The following is a 21,475-nucleotide window of genomic DNA, read 5'->3' as shown; positions in this document are numbered from 1 at the left end:
ATACAAATGCAGGTTGAAAGGCTTTTGCCACAGCTAATAAAACTGACAATCTTTGACCACACAAAAAATTTAAATTTTATTTTTGAAGCAAAAACTTGAGCTACTATTCCCATTACTACAAGTAAAACACACACTACTACAACATAAGAAAAAGGTTTGTCCTGAAAGTAAAGAGAAAGGGAAATCCCAAGAAACTACTACTAGTGTATACTGACCATTGGATTGTTCTTGAAGCAAAGAAAAAGCTGCTACCACAACTGCTACTGCTTTGGATTGCCTCCAATTATAATAGGGGTTTTTCATCATTTTGATAATAGTGATATATCATGCCATCAGTAGAACAACCCTGAGGAAGTGGGGTTTTGCCAAAAAAAAGGCCTAATTCCAAATTGAGAGGTTTCTGAACTGTGTGGCAATTGAATGTAGAAACTTGACAAGGTTTTCTCTTCCAACTTCTTTCTCCTTCTTAAGTTCAAGATGGCGGACCTAGAAAAAGAATCAATCAAAGGTAGTAAAAGTCTGAAGGATTGAATTAGTACAGATACAATACAGATTATGGAAAGTAAGGATGAACATGGAAAATGAAAGTAATTGACATGACGTACATCCTTGGAACTCTCCCATGGCCTTATTCAGCCTGCAGACACTTCATCATAGGATATGCACTGGCGTTGAGCTTTATTCCATTTGTTTACAAAGGGATGCCCCACCCTTTTTTATTTATTTTTTATTTTTATTTTTTGTCAGGAAAATGAAACCCCTATGTCAGTTATTTTAAGATAAATAAACCAGCATACCCAATCTTACTTAAATCTTCTATATAACTTGTAAAAATAAACCAGTATACTTTTTCTCAGGGTAGATTTGAAAAAAGCCTCAATGGTACATTTTTTGTGTTGATTCTAAAATAAGGAGCACAAAAGATCTAAAAGACTTTAGGCCAGAAAACTTAGTGGGAAGTTTGCATAAGTTATTAGCAAAAGTATTGACTAGTAGACTCAAGAAAGTAGTGGTAAAAGTGGTATAAAAGTACCAGAATGCTTTCATTAAGGGAAAAATTCTAGATGCAGTGCTCATAGCCAATGAGGTTTTTGATTGTATAATGAAAAATGATGCCCATGGAATCTTATGTAAGCTTGATATAAAAAAAGTGTATAGTCACACGAATTACCGATTTTCTATTCTTGTTAAAGGGCACTCCCTCAAGCTTTTTCTGAGGCTCTATAGGTTTGAGGCAAGGGTCTCTCTCTCTCTCTCTCCCTATTTATTCATGCTAGTATGGAAGCTCATAATAGTCTTCTCAAGAGGGCTAGAGAGGGAGGCTACCTTTCAGGTTTAAGATGAGGGAAAGAGATGATGAGGGCATGAAAGTATCCTATCTCCTATTTACTGATGATACCTTAGTATGTTGTGAGGCTTCTCAAGATCACCAACTTATGTTAGTTACTTAGGTGGATTGAGGCCATTTTGGGTCTGCAAATAGATCTAGAAAAGGGTGAGTCAATTCCAATTAGAAGGATTACAATGTGGAGGAGTTAGCGTCTAAGATTAGCTACAAGATAATAGAGTTGTTGACCACTTGGGTTTTCATTTGGGTGCCCCATAGAAATCAGCAGTGGCTTGAGATAATGTGGAAGGGCGGTTTTGTAAAAGGCTAATAATGTGGAAAAGACAATATATTTAAAAAAGGAGGAGGCTTACTATGATCTAAAGCACATTATCCAACTTGCTTATTTATTTTATGTCTTTGTTTAGTATTCCAAGGAAAGTCAAATTGAGGCTAGAGAAGATCCAAAGAGATTTCCTATGGGGAGGTGGGACTCTAGAGAAAAAATGTAGTGGTTGATTGTTTGCATGGTGAAGAGGAAAGGAGGTTTGGGTGTTAGATGCCTCTCTTTGCTTAATAGAGCCCTTTGTTGCAAATGGTGTTGGCCATATGCATCTGAAAGGGATTTTATATGGTTAGGGGTTGGGGAAGGTAAAAGAGATCATCTTGTTAGTTGAGATGTAGTGTGTAATTCGAAGGCAAAAGGGGGATTGGGATTTGGGAAGATTTCTCTAAGGAATCTCACTCTCTTAGGGAAATGGTTGTGGAGGTATCCTAGGGAGGGTTTAGCTTTGTGGCATCAAGTTATTTTAAGCATTTATGGGTCACATTCCAATGGTTGGGATGCCAACACTATAGTCAGACGGTCACATCGTTGTCCTTGGAAGGCTATTGCACAAGTATTTTAGGAGTTTTCCAAGTATACTCGGTTTGTGGTAGGAGATGGGGAAAGAATTCGGTTATGGGAAGACTTTTGGTGGGGGGACCAACCTTTGGTATCCCAATATCCAAGACTATTTAGAGTAGTCATGGATAAAAATATTCCAATATCCTCAATTCTTGGTTCTACTTGTCCCTTCTCTTCGAACTTTAATTTCCACCGTGACCTTTCCGATTCTGAGATAGAAGATTTAGAAGGCCTCATGCGGTCACTTGATTGTCTGCATTTATCACCATCGGTTTTAGATGCGAGATCTTGATCTTTATCTTCTTTAGGGCTTTTTATAGTCAAATCTTTCTTTCTTGCCTTATCCCAATTTTCTAGTTCTTTTCCAGTTTTCCCTACTAAGTTCATTTGGAATTCTCAAGTCCCTTTCAAAGTCAAGTCCTTTGTTTGGTTAGTGGCACACAAGAAGGTAAATACTAATAACTTGCTACAATTGAGAAGATCCTACAAAGCTCTTAGTCCTAACATTTGTAAGCAGTGCATGAAGCATGGAAAATCAGCAGATCATCTTTTCCTACATTGTTCTTTGACGATGGAGTTGTGGCATAGATTATTTCAACTAGCCAAGATGGATTGGGTTCCCCCGAGGAGCATTTCTGACATGTTGTCCATCAATTATAAGGGTTTTGGTTTATCTAAGAGAGGGATAGTTTTGTGGCAAACTGTGTGCATTGCTTTAATTTGGGTTGTGTGGTGAGAAAGAAATGCGAGGATATTTGAGGATAAAACAAAGAATTCAAAGAATCTTTGGGATTCTATTCATTTCCTTGCTTCTCTTTGGGCTTTTTGTTCCAAGGTTTTTAAGGGGATTCCCCTTAATGTGTTACAATTTGATTGGCTAGCAGTGTGTAATTCCAATGGGTTGGTCTAATCTAGAGAGTTTGTTTGTTTTTACATTGTTTTTTCTTGTTTTTGTATTCTTGTAGTTCAGTTTTTCTTTGGTGGGAGGATTCCTCATCCTTCTCTTGTACTTTTTTTTTCTATCAATATATCTCTTTGTCGTTTCCTATCAAAAAAAAAAAAAAAAAAGCATCTAAAAGGGAAGTGCTCTAGAAGCAAATAATAGGTGGTAAATATGGGAAAGAAGAAGGGGGGTGGGAAAGACATGTGGTATGGTGAAAAATCTTTGTGTCTCCTTCCCCACTTTTTTTGCCTTAGCCTCTTTAAAAGAGGCATGGACAGTAGATTCATGAGACTGGACTTGTGAAGAAGGACACTAGAACCATCGTTTTTCCAGGAATTTGAATGATTGGGAGTTGGATGATATAGAACGTTTTCTCTACAAATTGCAAGGGAAGTTAGTGAATAGGGAAGGGGAGGATAGGATTGTTTGGAGGGATTCTAGTAATGAAGTTTTCTATGTCAAAGCTCTTTATTTTGTTTTGGAGCCAGCTTGTGTCATTCCCTCTTCATTGGGGATAATATGGAATACATGGGTCCCATCTAGTTGGGGTAAGGTGCTGACTTTAGATTAGCTCGAATGAAGAGGATGATTGTTAATTAACATATTTTTTCTCTATAAAGTCGAGGAAGAATCCACATCCTTCTTTACTATGTCAAGACTAGGGTTTTATGGTGGTTGTTGTTATCTTTGTTTGGTGCATCATGGGTCCTTTCTTCCATGATTGGAGAGACTCTCTTAGGTTGGCATGTCTTTTTTGTTGAAAAAAAGAAAAAACAATTGGGAGAGTCACTCTCTTATGCATTTTTTTTGCACAATATGGAAAGAAAATAATTGAAAATCATTTAAAAATGAGAAGTCTAACCAAAGCCTCAAAAGCACTTTCCTTACCAATCTCTTTTGGAAAAATTAGGATTCTAGTAATATGTCCTAATTTGATGTAGTCAATTCCTAATTTCTTGCAACCAATTGGGGAATAAAATTAGCAGAGTCAATAGTCTTAAAGCCTAATACCATGCCCTATTTAATTTTTTTTTTTCCTGATTTTTAGGTTATTATTTCTCTGTATAGTTGTGTTGAACAACCAATTTTCCTAAAAACTTAAACTTGTACGATTTGAGCCCATAGTGTTTATCATAATCTCCAACACCTTCCCTCACATGTAAACTTCATTTTTAGGCTTACATGTGGATGTGGGCTTAATATATTGGAGAAAAAAAAACAAACAATATTGAGATTTGAACACATGACCTTCCATCAAACAAGACTTTGATACTAGGTTAAACAACCAATTTTCCTAAAAACTTAAACTTGTTGGATTTGGGCCCACAATGAATATCATGTTCTCCAACAAGTTGTCTTTTTTCCTTTTTTCCCTTTTGTACAATAGTTGTAGATATATATATAGCCATGTAAACCCAATTTTGAGCATGTATGAGAAATACAATTTTTTCTTCTCAAACCTATGTTCATCTCTTATTGTGGGTGAAGTTGTGCATAAATGAGGGTTTCATGCCTTTAATTGATTTTGTAGATTGGTTGGGTTCATGTTGAGGGATGGAGTAGTTTTTTGTGTTCGCTTTTTTTTTTTCCTTGGCCTTTTGGCATTTGTTGTATACATCCTATGTACTTTGGTGCTATTCCTTTTGGTGCTTTTAATATATATTCTCATTTTACTTGCCTATCAAAAAAATATATCACATAAAACTATTAATATTTTTGGAAAAGAAAGGAAGAAGCATGTAGTCCTATTTCTATAATGACAAAACACGGTCTCACATGATCCCTAGTTTGAAGACATAGTTCTTTTAAATTAGATAAGTTACCTATAAATCATGATAAAAGAATTGACAGAAGTAAGGTTTCTGTTAAAATAAACATTTTTGGTCTAATGGCCAAAATAGACCTAAATTTCCAGAACAAACTAAAATGATTTCAGATTGAGAAGAATATAAAACAAAAATGGGTGATATTAAGCTGTTTCATTATGTTTTGGGCTGTTTTGGCCATAACAAATGGAATTCAAACCTTTTTATCTATTGAATAGGAAAAAAGGAGAGAGTTTTGAAAATTATGATAAAAATAGAAGAAGAAAATAAGACACTGGCATTCATTTCTTTTAAAATACACAAGCAATGCTGGTAATAGTCCTGTTAGTGTAGTTCATCAGAAAGCAATTAATAACTACAGAAATGAGCTTCTTGGATGAGTAATATTGTTACCTTAACAAAACCTGTTGGGGATACACCTGTGTCTGTTATAATAACAAGACACTTGATATCATGCTCATTTGCATATTCATACTGCTCTGTAAGGCTTGGATCAGATACAGGAACAAACTCAGCCTGATGGACAGACAGTAAAAAAAAAGGTATATTAGAAAGTTGAGCATTGTAGTATTGCAGCCTCTCAGAAATTTAATCTCCAACCTTGATGTTCTCTTCCCATAGCTCAGCAACTAGTTCCATGCGTTCTTCCAATAACCCACCTCCTCCTCTTGAACAAACAAGAACATTAATACCAACTTCATTTCTGCAGCAGTAAGGAAAACAGTGTATGGATTATTCTGAGGATAGTGACCGGTAAAGTCAAAATTTACAAGGAGAAAAAAGAATGAGGAAAATGAATAAGACAAAGACACAAAGAAGGTTGCACCTAAAAGGTCGGATATCCATGGAAGAATGCTGAATCACTGTCTCTAGGGCAAGGCTGACCCCAACAGCACCCGGAGGATTTGATTTCTGGGTGAAAGAGAAGGGAGAAATCACTAATAAGGTAGTTATTATAATATTGTAATTGTAAATTATAATGCATGTTGACAAATGTGGATAATGGTCCATTCCTGGAATTTGATACAGAAAGTACACGTGGAAAAATTGGCCTAACATTTTGGAAGAACTAGCAAACATCCAAGACATGTGGGATTGCCTACAGAAAATTGGGACTGCAATGAAACTTCTCATTAAAGTTGAGCGTCAATTATTCCAAGCAAGCAAACAAAGCACTAACAAAGAGATGTAGTCATCTCAAAATCATGCGACTAAAACAGGAAAGATCTATTCCAAGAGGCAATTACTTCAGTAGGGAGATCAGTAGTAGTATCCTCCAATCTTCCTTCAGCCCCAGACAAAACTTCAATTGACTGAATGCATGACAGATAAATGCTAATATAAATCTTTATGATTAATATTAGGTCCTAGAATGACAGAACTCAACAACTTCTGGTGCTTTAGGGTCATGGAAGCTTGTCATGATTGCACTAACAGACATAATTCACTAGGAAACAGAACAAGCTACACCAATGGTGCTGAAAATTAGAAGAAGAAAGGAAATTCCAGTAGAATTGAACCCAACACCAGAGGTCAACCCAGCCATTGAGAGAGAATTATGACACATTAACAACATAGCTTGAGGAAGGAGAGGAAATCGAACTCCTACTCCAAGAACTACTTTTTGGTACTTTAAACTTTCCTACTGTTAGGGATCCCCACAGCCACAGGTGTGACAATGTTAGTTGTAGTTGTGATAATCGTGCTGTAAGTGATGGAGGTGCTAGTGGTGAATGTGGTATAAGCTTTGGGGTTTGAGGTGAGAGGAAAAAGGAAAAAACCCATAAAGGACTGGTAAAGGCAATTTCATGGGGAATACAAGTGCCTCCTGAAGCCCCCATTTTTGTCACATTATCTTTTCAGGCCCCCTATAATCAGGTACTTTCTGTACATATAATCCTGCAGAACGGATTATTCACTTTACTACGTATCTCCCACAACAGGTAAGATAACACTGAATGCTGTAGGCATGCATTCTGAGCCATTCAATGATGTATCAATCTAACCTGAAAAATGGAATGCAAAAGTAGGGAACTTGCCAAAATAGAAACATTAGAATTCATATTTTTTACAAAGTTCACAAATAAAACAAATATACCATGTTCAGAGACAGAAGTGTCAAGCTCAGGAAATATACTTCTCTCCAAGCAGGGCACTGTATTTCTTAATGTCATACGCAACAATGATCAACCATGTTGCTTCAATGTGTTTGCTTGAACAACCATATTGTTACAACATAACATGCATGGACACCTTTATTGCCCAAATATAAGTTTCTGTTGCACGTGGAGCATTTTTATGTGTTTGAAATAGTGTTTCCATGCACACATAATAATAATAATAATAGAAAAATGATAAATATTTAAAGGGAGTTACAGATGCAAAACACATTTCACGAAGCAGTTGATCATAGCGACCGCCAATTGCAAGCAATACTCCCTCTTTGAGTGATCCAGGATTGTTCTCCTTCATTAAGTATATCTGCGCTGAGTAAACTTTAACTTGGTTACCGACCAACATTAGAAGAACATGAATTCCATTTTCACAAGAACCTACCATACAATTCCAAAGTAATCAAACGAAGGAAATGTTTCTTTTGCAAGCATACAACAGTTGTGTTTCACAGTTGGTATCAAAGCTACACCATTTGTGAAAAACTAGCTATCAACTTAAAAGTTTTCTTACTAAGGGGGTAAAATTTCATGCATTTCACTGGGTGTTAGTCACTGTGAAAAGAGAGAAAAGGGAGAATCCCTAATTTTTGTTATTGAAAAACTGTAAATAATACACATTGGACTTGGGTATATATATACATGTTAGTGGGACCCACAATACAATAAGGAAAGAAAAGGAAAAGGAAAAGTAAATAACCTAAATAACTGTACACTATCTAACACTCCCCCTCAAGTTGGAGCATATATGTTATATGCACCAAGTTTGTTACTAATGTATTTAATTCTAGGACCTCTGAGAGATTTAGTAAAAATATCTGCTAGTTGATTATTTGAATTGACAAAACTAGTCGCCACACATCCTGATGCAATCTTCTCTTTAATGAAGTGACAGTCAACTTCAATGTGTTTGGTCCTTTCATGGAAGACTGGATTGGATGCAATATACAAAGCGGCTTGGTTGTCACAGATGAGCTTCATTTGTTCATCTTTTCCAAATCTCAACTCCCGAAGAAGATGTTTCAGCCATATGAGTTCACATGTTACCAGAACCATAGCTCGATACTCGGCTTCAGCACTAGATCTGTGAGCCAGCTCAATCTGCATCTATGTAACCAACAACCTGGGTATGACCTCTGTTCTCGTACAACACACCTTGGCCTGGTGTGCTTTTGATATATCGAAGAATGCGGATTACAACATCCCAATGGCTATCACATGGTGATTGTAGGAATTGACTAACAACACTTACAGGAAAAGAAATGTCTGGACGAGTAATGGTGAGGTAGTTCAGTTTACCTACAAGTCGTCGATATCTCCTAGGATCTCCTAAAGGCTCCCCCTATCCTGGTATAAGTTTGACATTTGGATCCATAGGAGTGTCTACCGGTTTACAGTCTAACATACCGGTTTCTTCCAAGATGTCTAAAGCATACTTCCTTTGGGAAAGAACCACACCGGAACTGGATTGAGCTATCTCAATCCCTAAGAAATACTTGAGTTTCCCCAAGTCTTTAGTCTAAAAGTGGGTGAAAAGGTGTTGCTTTAATTTTTGAATACCATTTTGATCACTACCTGTAATGACGATGTCGTCTACATAAACTACCAGATAAATACACTGCCCCGAAGAGTTATGATGATAGAAAACGGAATGGTCTGTTTTATTGCGGAACATGCCAAACTCCTGAACAACAGAACTAAAACGGCTAAACCATGCTCGAGGAGATTGTTTCAAACCATATAGAGAACGGTGTAACCTGCACACTAAACCAGACTCTCCTTGAGCAACAAAACCAGGTGGTTGCTCCATATAAACTTCCTCAGCAAGATCCCTATGAAGGAAATCATTTTTAATATCTAACTGATAAAGAGGCCAAGAACGCGTAGCAGCCATGGAGAGCAATAGACGAACAGAAGCTATCTTGGCAATAGGAAAGAAAGTGTCACCATAATCAGAACCATAAACCTGAGTATAGCCTTTAGCAACTAAGCGGGCCTTAAGGCGATCAACCTGACCATCAGGGCCAACCTTAACTGTGTAGACCCAACGACAACCAACTGTAAATTTACCACAGGGTAAAACAACAAGATCTCAAGTGCCATTGGAGTGTAAAGCAACCATTTCATCTACCATTGCCTGTCGCCAGCCTGGATGGGAAAGAGCCTTAGGGGTGCTCTTGGGAAGAGAAACAGAAGATATAGCGAAAACAAATGTAGAATAGGGTGAAGATAATCGATGGTAACTCAAAAAATTGTAAATGGGATGAGAGTTATGAGTAGATCGATTACCTTTCCGAAGAGCAATGGGTAAGTCAACAGAAGGAGGCAGAGCTGGGGCAGGAGAAGCTGAAGGGATAGGAAGTGAGTCAGCAGGTACATCGGCCAAAGAAGGAGGAACAACAACACAATGACGGCGATGATAAACCTGAAGTGGGCGAGAAGGCACTGCATCAAGTGGGGAGATAATGGGAAGGGGTAAGACTTCAGAAATAGGAAGAGACTCAGAGGTGGAGAACGGTGAGTCCTCAAAGAAAATGACATCAGCGGAGAGAAAGTAGCAATGAGTCTCAGAGGAACAACAACAATAACCCTTTTGAAGTCTGGAATATCCCAAGAAGATGCATTTTGTGGCTCTGGCAGAAAGTTTGTCCTGTCCAGGAGTGAGAATATGAACAAAGCAAGTACAACCAAAAACACGAGGAGGAAGGAAATAAAGTGGTTGGTCAGGGAAAAGAAGGGAATGAGGAATCTGATCGTGTAATACAAATGAGGGCATACGATTAATCAAATAACATGCTGTAAGAACAGCGTTCTCACAAAAACGAAAAGAAACATGACTATGGAGAAGGAGAGTACGAGCTGTCTCAACAAGATGTCGATTCTTACGTTCAGCTACCCCATTTTGTTGAGGAGTATGAGTACAAGAAGACTGATGAATGATCCCATGTTGGGACATTAAGGAAGTAAATGGTGCAGAAAAATATTCCCTGGCATTGTCACCGCGCAACACACGAATAGAAATATTGAACTGGGTTTGGATTTCAGCATAAAATTTATGGAAAATAGAGAATAACTCAGCTCGATTTTTCATTAAAAATAACCAAGTACATCGAGAATAGTCATCAATGAAAGTGACAACATACTGAAATCCTAAAGTAGACGCGGTCCGACAAGGACCCTAAACATTAGTGTGGACAAGTTCAAAAGGAGACTTTGCCCGATTATTCAAACGCTTTGGGAACGAGACACGAGTATGTTTCCCAAGCTGATAGGACTCACACGCAAGCGACGACAAAGATGAAAAACGAGGGACCATTTTCTGGAACTTGGATAGACTAGGGTGGCCCAGGCGACAGTGGATGAGGAGGGGAGCATTAGTGGAAATGCAAACTACAGGAGTTGAAGGCGAGGTGAGGTGATAGAGGCCTTGAGACTCACGTCCTATGCCAATCGTGTTCCCCGTAGTAAGAGGCATCACGGTCAAGAATTCCTCCTTAAGAGAGGCAATCTAGCCAATATAAATAGATAAATCCATGTCTTGTTGTCTGACATTGACAATAGAAGAAGCCACCTTATAAAGACGTTGGATATCATTCGTGTATAACCCTTTCGCCTGATTCCAAAATTTAAAGCATGTTTTGTAGGCCCGAAGATGAAGCAGAATCTTAGGATCAACTGATTGCCATAACACACTACATAACTGTGCATCTATCTTCCTCCATTGTACTCTGTCAACCTCAGGAATATCCGCCTCTTGCGTAACAAGGTGATCCTCATAACCTTGACCCATAAATCAAAGCTCCACAGAGGCAGACCAGGACAAATAATTTTCACTGCCAACCAATTTCTCCAAAGTAATCATAGGAGATCCAGATATGACAGAGGAAAAAGTGGAACTTTTAGTAGCCATATCTACTTATCAGGAGAACGAAATATGTTTGGATCGAAGAGAGCCCTAATACGGCTTCAGATCGCGGCTGAAAGAAGAAAAATCGAGGATCCGCGGCTGTGAGAGACCAAATAGTAAAGAAAAACAAATGTGGCTCTACTGGAAGGGTAGAAGAACACTTCCTAAGATACGTGCAAGGCTCGGGGTGGAGAGGAAGTCACTGGAGGTCGTCGGAAAGGCTGTTTAGAGGGCTGATGGAGACAAAAAACTCCAAAAAATGCACTTTCAGGGCTCGGATGGCACAAGCACAGATGGAGGGTGGCTAGACGGCGTCAGGCGAGGCTAGAGGTGGAAGCGCATGGCTGGAAAGTGCTCCACGCGCCCTCATGCACCGGCGAGTGAGATTCAGGCTGCTGGAGAAGAAACGCGCGTGGCCGGCGTGTGGCTGAGAGTCTCCCTCCGGTGCCTTGAGAAAACTTGAAGATCTCCTCCTTGCGCACCTGATGGTATGGTCCGTGTCGGAAAAGGGTTTTGCCTGAAAAGGTCGTCGGAAAAGTCGCCGGCGGTGAGGGTTTTCTGACGGCGATACGGTTGATCTAAAAGCTTTAGGAGATGGGAAGGATGACCGGAATGAAACACGGTCACTGAAAGATTTCCCAGAATGGATTCACGGATAAACCGAAAATAATTAGGGTTTTTTTCTCCCTAGACTCTGATATCATGTGAAAAGAGAGAAAAGGGAAAATCCCTAATTTTTGTTATTGAAAAACTGTAAATAATACACATTGGACTTGGGTATATATACACATGTTAATGGGACCCACAATACAATAAGGAAAGAAAAGGAAAAGGAAAAGTAAATAACCTAAATAACTGTACACTATCTAACAGTCACCGTGTGTGATATACAAGCAACAACTTGAGGGAGACTATTGAGATTAGAACTAGTAATGAGTAAAGGGTAAAGAGTATAGTTGTCAGTTATAATTTTCCATTTTGCAAGCATATATTAAGTAAAGGGTGTCAACTATAGAGAACAGTTCAGCAAAACTCTTTCTTACTTCTCTTCTCCTTTTTTCATTTTTTTTCTTTTCTTTTCTACCAAATAGCTGCACAATGCCAGGCAAATGCAATAAAGTTACCTGCTTTTGAGAGAGTGATACAAGGTGTTTGATTGATGTAATTAATGGTAAAAATAGAAAAATATGACTGATGCTCTGGTACCTGAAAAAATAAATCCCTATGATAAGACTCTGTCGGGGGCATAAGGGCATCTATGAAAACATGTTTTTCGATCCTCCAAACTCTTAAGTAGCTAAAAAGATCTGCCAATTCATCAAGTGCCTTGCGTGTAGGTTTATCTGCATCAGTGATGCGAGAAATGAGCACAAATTCATTATACATATACATGTAAATGTAAAACCCACAATAAAGATGAATATTAACATACCAGCGGGCAGGGCTCCCCTCAATCTAGGAAGAGCCTGATCAGCAGCTCCACAGAACCTTAATCCTACTGTTTGCAACCTATTTACAACAGCTTCTGCTAGATTAAGTTCCTGCAGAGGAGTGCACAGTAAGAGAATAGATAAAAGCCACTTTAATTCACTGAAATTATTTTTGGTGCCATCTCAATTCTGCATGCAACATAGTTCTTGATGTGCAAGACTATTAATAGCACAGACACAAATCAAGAAGAACCTTTTTAACTCTAACAATAAAAGCTTAAATATCCTTACCAGCTCGGAATACAGAGAGGGAGAATCCATTCAGCACTTTTTAAATCATAAACAAACATTTCATTGCCAAAAAATAATTAGGTACACAGAAGGATGAGAAATCCTAGAAATCCTTCTCCCCATAACAACCTTACAACATTTTGATCAAAAGCAAGAAAGAGTTTCAATTCCTCATGAAGATAAAAAAATCCTCCGCAAAGGAGGTCAAAATGTTTTGCACCCCTCTTTGCTAATGAGTTTGCTACTTGATTAGCTAATTGAGGAATCTGACAAAAGGCACACTCCAACTTTGAGGCAATATCAAGGATTTGACAGAGCCACCTATCTAACCTTCATGAGCCTCTTCCTTTCTTGTTCTCCCAAGATACAACCATTGAAAAATCTCCCTCAACTAAAAGATTGGAGAGGCCTTCAGCTTTGGATAGCCTCAATGGTTAACCCTCTTCAGCTATGGCTAGATTCCATTCAGTACTAAGTGTGCATTTACAACTCTTACCTGTTCATAAAAGATGTGCTTTGTAATCACCAAGGTTTTTCCTTAGCTTTTGTTCTAGATAGAGTCCCATGTGCCAAATTATCAGAGGACAATGATAGATATCCAAAGCATCATGCATCTATTGCCTCAAAACTGTATTTGCATTCAATTTCAGAATTTTCTATTAGAAATACTTCTATGTACAGGGGCTTTTTATTGCAATGATAGAAATTAATTTCCTTCATAATAAAGGGAGTGGTTGCCTATATTTATATTCCATGTTAATAGGGAAAATTTGAGAGAGAGAGAGAGTAACATTTTGACAGAGAGGTTTTAGGTGTAAGGCTTTTGGGTTTGAAAGCTCTAGATTGTGATCTCTTTTGTAAAACTTTGAAATTCTTTTTGCTCTCTTCAACGGTGGATGTAGGGTATATGCTGAACAATGTAAATACTTGTGTGTTTAGTGTGATTTTGTTCATAGGCAAGTGATGATATCCAAAGCTCATCAATCTCTTGTGTTCGAAACTGTCTCAAATACCCTTTTTGCATTCAATTGCTAATTCTTCAAGAATATCCTATTAAATATGCTTCCTTGCAAAGGGGCTTACCAATTGTGACATATCCTCATAGAAATAGGTTTTCTTGGTACTAAAGGGATCAATTCCCCATAAAATATATCCTTATGTAGGACAAAGTAAGGAACCTACTAACCCACATGACCTAGACACCACTCATACACAATCAAGTTCACTCAAGCACAACATCACATGAACAATATGGGACCAATATAGGCACGATAACGTGAATATTCTTAGTGCCCACACAAGCCACCATTGGGTGGTGAAGGACTTAGCTTAGGAGGAATGGATTTGAGTGGGAGGGATGTGGTACTCATTGAGGAGAGAATGTAGCACGTCGGCACGCCCTTTCATTGCAAAGTCATGCTAAAGGAGTGTGCAACCTGCACCAATGATGATTTTTTGTGAGCAACATGTATAGTGCTCACATGAGCCTTAGGCAAGTGTCTAGGAGGTCCTTGTTGTGGAGGAATTGAGCGTGAGTGGGAGGGAAACGACACTCATCAAGTGCATGAGTTGAATGTTCACATGCCCTTTCGATGGAAACACCATGACAAAGGCATGTGGAACTCCAACATGCAACGTTTTTCTGAGAGTGACATGTGTTGCCTAATGAACCATGAGGTGGGTGGGCCGAGGGCTTCTAGGTTAGGAAGGACCAATAAGAGTGTGTGGGAGGGGCAATAGTTGTATGAGGGAGTAGAACATTTGCATGCCTTTCAATGGACAATGTCTAGCCAAAGGCACGTGCAACCCTCCATATGATGATGGCTTGCCAATTGGCATGTTTTTTGAGACAAGTAGTTTTTCCAAGAAACTAGACATAGGGTGACCACAATTGCATGAGAGAGCTTCCAACAATATTGTTAGCATACATGCCTAAGTTGTGCCACATGCCTAAGTTGTGTGTCATGGACTTAGGGGTGGCATGTTGTGCCACATGCCTAAGTTGTTGCCTAGCTCATGCAGGTAAACAACCCCCCACCCCCTTTTTAAAAAAAACATTTTAAGCCCTTTTCAAAGTGCTTGGAGCAGACAACACCCATACTTGAAGAGACATAATAGTGTATTTTAATTCAAAACACATTAATTTGGTTTCTTTTGCAAAAATGTCTTTGGAAAAATTGTATGTACCCATGGAAATGATAAATAATTTTTTTTAGGCCCAAATATAAAATATAAGAAAAAATGAGGAAAAATAGTAAAAATTAGCTTAATTATTTTTATAAATTGTATTTCACATGGAACAATATTTGGAACATGAAACCATGGATTAATGCACCATTCTTTGTCAAAATTATAAGAGATGAAAATTCCAAAATTAATAATAAATAAGAAAAAAATTCAAAAAAACCTTAACAAATAGTAAAATAGCATTTTGGGTGAGAATATGCTATAATTAGATGAAAATGAAGCTTATGAAATCACAAGAAGTTAAAAGAGCTCATAAGCAAGGTATAACATTGCATAATTGAGCCTACTCTATAATTTGACAACGTGTCAAGGCATAGTGGTAGGAAGCCACATTAGCACCAATCCATCAATGGCGTTGTTAAATACACAACAAGGTAGCTAGTGGCATACTCGTAAAAGCTTGTGTATTAGCCATGTCATGACAAGTATTGTGCCACGTGTCCTGCCACGTGCCATGATAAGTGTCAAAATGAGTCATGGTGCATCAAGCCTATAGTCGTTATGGCACAGGATTTGGCACTTGTCACACATCATGACACTGAACATTTGCATGATTCATGACAAGGGCGGTCGCAAGCATCACACATCATGGCATAGGGGGTCAAACGCATGGTACGAGTTGTAGTAGGAGTCATGAGACGACCAGTGGCATGACTCATGGCACAAGCAATGAAATGCATCACACATCATGGCACTGGTTGTGACATGAGTCATGTCATGAATCGTGACACTCCTTATACACCATGGCATGTGTCATATTATCAACCACAAGTCATCACACAAGCCATCACAAATATCATGGCACAAGTCTTGGCATGGGTTGTGGCAAACATCACTAGTCACGGAATGAGTCATGGCACGCGTCACACATCATGGCATGTGTCATGGCATGAATCATGCCACAAGTCATGAAACGGGCCGTGGGACACATCACATATTATGACATAGGCTATGATACGAGCAATAGCAAGCATCGCAACACTAAACATTTAATTTTCGGAAGCCTCATTTTCATGGCTCAACAGCCAGTGGCAGCATGGCTCAATAACCCGTGGTAGCATGCTCTACAACCACGAATTGGCAGCACATGTTGGAAACCTATTGCAACATGATTCAATAGCCCATGGTAGCATGAGTTGATAACCTATGGCAACATGGGGCTATCATCTTACCATAGCAAGAGACATGACACACATCATGGCACAAGTGATGAAACACATCATGGCACGAGCGATGACACACATCACGCATCATGACACGAGTTAGGGCATGAGCTGTTGCATGAGTTATGCATTATATCACAAGTCATAACATGTATCATGGTACTGATTGTGGCACATGTCACACATCATGGTATATGTCATGGAATCGACGATGACATGTGTTGTGCATCATGACATGAGTCTTGGCATGAATCATGGCACATGCCATCCTAGGCATCATGGTACATACTATGACAAATATCACATGTTGAAGCACAGGTTGTGTGCCATGACACTAAACATTTAATTTATGGGAACCCTCGTTTTTTTTTTATTTATTTAAAAAAGGCCTTTATAGCTCACATCGCCTTGGTAGCCCATGGACGTGGCTAGACAGATCGAGTCGCCTTCATAGCTTTAGCTTTTAGGAAAACCGGTTGTCCAACATGATATCATAACATTGTTTAGTGAGAGGTCATGAGTTAGAACATTACCATCGTATATTTATTTCCCCAATTTATTAAGCCTGCATGTAAGCCCTCATAAAAAAAGAACCTACACGTGAGGGAAAGTGTTGAAGAGCATGAAATACATTGTAAACCCAAATCCTACAAACTTAAGCCTTTAAGAAAATTGGTTGTTCAACATGATTGACTGTGAGAAGATGACCTTATGAAGAAAGCACATGACAAGGATGAATTTAGTTTAGTTTTACATATTGATTAGTTCTTAGATGACAAAGAGCTCATGCTTAGTATACCAATACATCAAATTCAGCAATCACTTAGGAATTCCTAGTTCTATCAAACTTTTATTCTTTTGTTTATTCGTCTCATGCTTCTTCATTTAGTTGTAGATCCAACATGAGGTCCTAAATAACAATATGCATTGCATCCACTTAGGTGCTTCACATCTAGTTATGGTAGTGTTTAAATTTTGAATGAATAACATTCTTTCTTCCAGTGACTTTAAGTTATATAAGAGATTAATTCTTAAATTCTAAAAGGCATCCTCAATAATGAATTATGTAGCATGACTTATCAGAAAAAAAAAAAATAGAATTATGTAGCATGGACATGAATATGGGACATGGACTCAACATGAAGCAAGCATGCTAAGACATCAAAATGACATATTAGCCATTCCTGAATCTGCTCAGAAATCTCTGATAATGGTGTTCAAGCTTTAGAGAAGCTGGAATAGGTGGAATCCTATTAAAAGAGAAGCTGCAATGCAAGGAGGCAATGGCTCATTTGGAGTGGAGTCAAAATTCTTGAAATCTAGAGAGGGGTCAGGAATTCTTAAGTTGGTTTCATTTTAGAGAAAGGAGTCCTGTGGCTCTGCTTGAAGGGGTGGAAGCATGTTTTCTTAAGGATGTAGGCAGGCCCTTCAAGAAGGCGTGGAGAAGGGGAAAGGGTTATAAGCTGGAGCTACATAGCAATGTCACAGGTCATTTCTTGTTGAGCTCATTTGCTCTCTAGAGGAGGAGAGATTCACCTTGGTGTTCCTAGAAGGCAGGAGGTATCCAGGGGGCTGGAGTATTTTGGCTGGGAAGTTAAGGAGCTTGGGGTAGTTCCTAAACCCAATATTGCTATGTTACCTCCAGAGGACAAGTCTATAATTGTGGTGGGTGGTTCACTTGTCCCCCTTAAGGGTAAGTCCTCTGTTGAAGTTGTTAGTGCTTCTCAAGCAGAGGTTGGCAAGGTGATGTGGATTCAGGTGGGGGAAGGGGATGTGAAAACTAAAATGGAAGCCCTTTGGATTTGTTTAGTGGGTCCATGGGGAAAGTTTTCAGATTGAATCCCGTTTTTTTTTTTTAAAGAGGTGGACTGTGATATAATTCTAGTAAAAAATAAAAGAAACAGCCTAGGCTTGCAAAACAAGACACTTAGACTGAGAGTCTCAGGCAAATCTCTCTACTTTAGGCATAAAAGTTTGACAACTAATATTTATAAACTAAGGAGGTTACTCTTGCAACCCCCATGGGCCACCAGCAGACCACTTCAGCCGACTCACAAAGCAGTTGTGTGCTAAGTGGGTTGCTCCCATGATCAGAAGAATCAGCCCCAACTTTCTCTACCCATGTCTAGATGGCCAGCAGTTGCTCCCATGACCTATAATGATGCCATTTGTTAGTGTTGCTCAATTTTTCTCCTTGGATCATGTCACCTATTGCCCTGTTGCCTTTGTGCATGCCTAGGCGCTTTAGAGACTTGCTTGGCTTGTGTCACATGTCTAGCAAGCTTCCTTGATACGCATTTCATGCTCAACAATCTGGTACATTGTAATTCCCTCAAGCCAGGTTTCACACCAAGTGCCCCACAACTGTCGTGCCCATCAGACACGATAGTTGTCGCAACTTCCCACAATGCTCACGACTTGCCCCACAAATTAGCCCATATTCTAACCCCATGCCACATGTTTGCAAGCATGCTTCAGCAATCCACATTTTCTGTCCCCTAGCCGTGTGTCAACCTAATTGAATATCTTCATTTTTCGCCCATCTCAAGCCACCCCATGGGTGTCATATTGTGTGCCATGTTGTTGCAACATCTTTCCATGCCAAGAAAGCCACCCATGCCCTAAACGTCCTTCCAATCTCCTCCTGATCTGAGTCATGATGACATGCATCATATCATGCTGTAAGGCGCATGGGCACAAAGTGCCACCACTTTTGCTTTTGTTTCGCCTATGGAGTTGTGAAGGCACTAAAACCTAAAACCTAACTACTTGGAGGATATAGAGATGGTTAGTTGCCAAAAGGCTATGATATTGTCTATATTTCTTTCTGTTTGAGAGCATATTGGAACCAATACAACCCTTGGACATACCTCAAGTTTAAGTGAACAGCATAAAATTTGTCCAATTCTCTCTCTTATTTTTCTCTTTCTTTTCATTCTCTCTCTTATTTTTCTCTTTCTTTTCTTTAAAAAATAGTTTTATTATAATATTAGGTGCTCATACACACCTAAAGTCCATTTGAATGTACAAAGAAGCATTAAAAAAGCACAAACCAATTCCAAATACTGTAGGTTTTCAGTTGCAGAATCCATGAGAAAACTAAAACTTAAATAAAAATCTAACTGCTAATGTAGTATATTGTAATAGTATCTATTAAATGTAAAGGTATTTTAGCAATTTTTCCACAAACCTGCTGAAGCTGTCGCCTTATCACCACCCATTTTAATTTCCGTTCAGGGGATTGAGGCCGCAAAGAACTCATCATAGAGAGAAGCTTCATTTAGAAAATGGAAGCATTTGTAACGTCAAAACTTTGTAAACTTAGCAATACGCTCTCATAAGAATATCTAGTAGATATACCTCTGCCACTTTCTGCCTATGCTCTGCCTTGATTCCTATCCAAGACCAGATAGCATCCAATAAATCGCTATGATTTAGATGAATACCACATGAATTGGAATGGAAGAAATGGGTTACAATGTCCATTGCCACCTGCCAATAAGCCAAAAAAATATAACAAATTCAGTAATACAATATATTACCATATCAACCATAGGCATGGACCACAAAGGCAATTGGTAAGACAATACACACAAATCTCTGATCACTCTATGCCAACTACTTGTGAAGGAATTAATAATATTTCATGGATCATATACTAATCATTAATTTTTCAAAATTACAAATAAGAATTGCATGATATACACTATGGGCCGAAATCCTAACAGTCTAAGCATTTAGGAAAGTTAGTAACTTAAAATGATATTAGAACTCTAATTAATTGGAGGTCTCAAGTTCAAGTCCTTTTCTCATATATTATCTGTCTAATTACTTGTGATCACAAATTTGTGATTTGTTTGCTACTATAGCTTACCCGCATGTTATAGCATCTAAATCCACACATTTTATGTTTTATCTATGACCACAAACTTGTGATTTGTTTGCTGCTATGGGTATCTATGCCTTTGATATGCGGATATGGGGTCACACATTTGGGGTTGTTGGAATATGATATGCATTGTGAGCCCAACTCCTAACAGCTTAGGCTTTTAGGAAAGTTGGTAACTTGAGACATATATAAATATTTTGTTCGTTTTGTCATCACTAGGACTTGAACCTATGTAAGTGTATTTTGTGTATTGGCAATTCTCAGTCAAAATTCTCATTGTGTCTCGTAGCTCATACTCTTCAAATCCTCCATTGAACACTTGCCTTTTCCAAATTGTTCGTGCTTGAAGATGGCTAGAGGAGATGGTAAGTGCATTTGAGGTGTTGGATGATGGCAAACATTGATCAACCATGTTTTTAAACTCTTATCATTTTATTGAAAAATATAGTGGTTGCTCAAGGAGTGCAAAACATAGTGTTTAAATCTTTTGGATCGCTTTCTGATCAATCGACCTTGAGGATAACAGTCTCTAACTTTATCTAGTTCTTCTATTCTTCTCTGATCAATCAAATTTCGATTAAATCTACATTTCTTCATCTTTTTTCAAATCATTCTCAATCATTTGATGGTTTTGAAAACCCTCATACTTAAGCCCTCTTTCTAGAAGTGGTGAGGACCACTATGAGAATAAAAACCTTGTTTTTGAGCTTCAAGTTTTTCTTACCTAATTGGGGAATGTTTGCCTTATGAGAAAATTTTTGGGTTTGAATTGAAAATCAATTTTTGAGTAAGAGATCTTTGCTCTAAATGGATTGATTCACTGTGTTATTCATCCTAACTCTCATATTGCTCTTATATTTAACATATTGGGGCAAAACCTAAGTTTCTTCTTATGGGGACTCAAGAAGAGGACAAGATCAAATCCTAGAGTGGATTCCAAGTGTTTTCCAGAAGAAGAAAGGTGGTAGCAAAGCTTGAAAGTTCTAAGCCAGTGGTTTGAGAGAGGATGAAAGGCTTGGGCTGGGTTGTACTTAGCTAATTTTTCTTCATAGTGAATTATTTAATTGCATGAGGGCCGTGGTTTTTTTATCTCTTCGTAGGTTTTCCAAATTAAAAAAATCAGTGTCATTGTCTCTCTAATCTATCTTGTCTTTTGATTAGTATTTCATGAGCTTATGATATTTTCATTGAGTTATGTTGATGCAATGTCTTATATATCATGTTTGGGGAGTGTTGTTTCATTTGCATGTGACTTGCATTGAATAACTTATTTGGGAGAGTGTTGGTGCATCAATTGTTGCTTGTGACTTGCTTGTTTGTTCATAAGTTTTAAAGAGAAGATCATTTCATAGGAGAAAAACAGGAGAATTGTGA

General features: G+C 38.4%; 1 protein-coding gene across 5 annotated transcripts in view; it reads right to left on the bottom strand.

The window, feature by feature from the left end:
- Positions 1–21,475, bottom strand: part of LOC117913774 (eIF-2-alpha kinase GCN2) — a 105,691-nt gene that overhangs the window by 721 nt on the left and 83,495 nt on the right. Inside the window, exons 21-30 of one of the 5 annotated variants that reach the window (XM_034828808.1) lie at positions 19,573–19,704; positions 19,403–19,486; positions 12,514–12,622; positions 12,288–12,424; positions 7,380–7,484; positions 5,830–5,915; positions 5,604–5,706; positions 5,397–5,519; positions 606–711; positions 397–486 (exon numbers count right to left, since the gene is read on the bottom strand). In XM_034828808.1, coding sequence (XP_034684699.1) covers positions 679–711; positions 5,397–5,519; positions 5,604–5,706; positions 5,830–5,915; positions 7,380–7,484; positions 12,288–12,424; positions 12,514–12,622; positions 19,403–19,486; positions 19,573–19,704 — 912 coding nt within the window. In that variant the 3' untranslated portion in view covers positions 397–486; positions 606–678. Of the gene's footprint in view, positions 1–215; positions 487–605; positions 712–5,396; positions 5,520–5,603; positions 5,707–5,829; positions 5,916–7,379; positions 7,499–12,287; positions 12,425–12,513; positions 12,623–19,402; positions 19,487–19,572; positions 19,705–21,475 lie in introns of those variants that run through there. The other 4 variants (XM_034828806.1, XM_034828809.1, XM_034828810.1 and 1 more) reach the window with 4 other exon arrangements.

Source organism: Vitis riparia, chromosome 5 (genome assembly GCF_004353265.1).
Source record: "Vitis riparia cultivar Riparia Gloire de Montpellier isolate 1030 chromosome 5, EGFV_Vit.rip_1.0, whole genome shotgun sequence".
Classification (NCBI taxonomy): Eukaryota; Viridiplantae; Streptophyta; class Magnoliopsida; order Vitales; family Vitaceae; genus Vitis; species Vitis riparia.
Note: the sequence above shows the minus strand (reverse complement) of the source record. Positions and strands in the feature narration are given on the sequence as shown.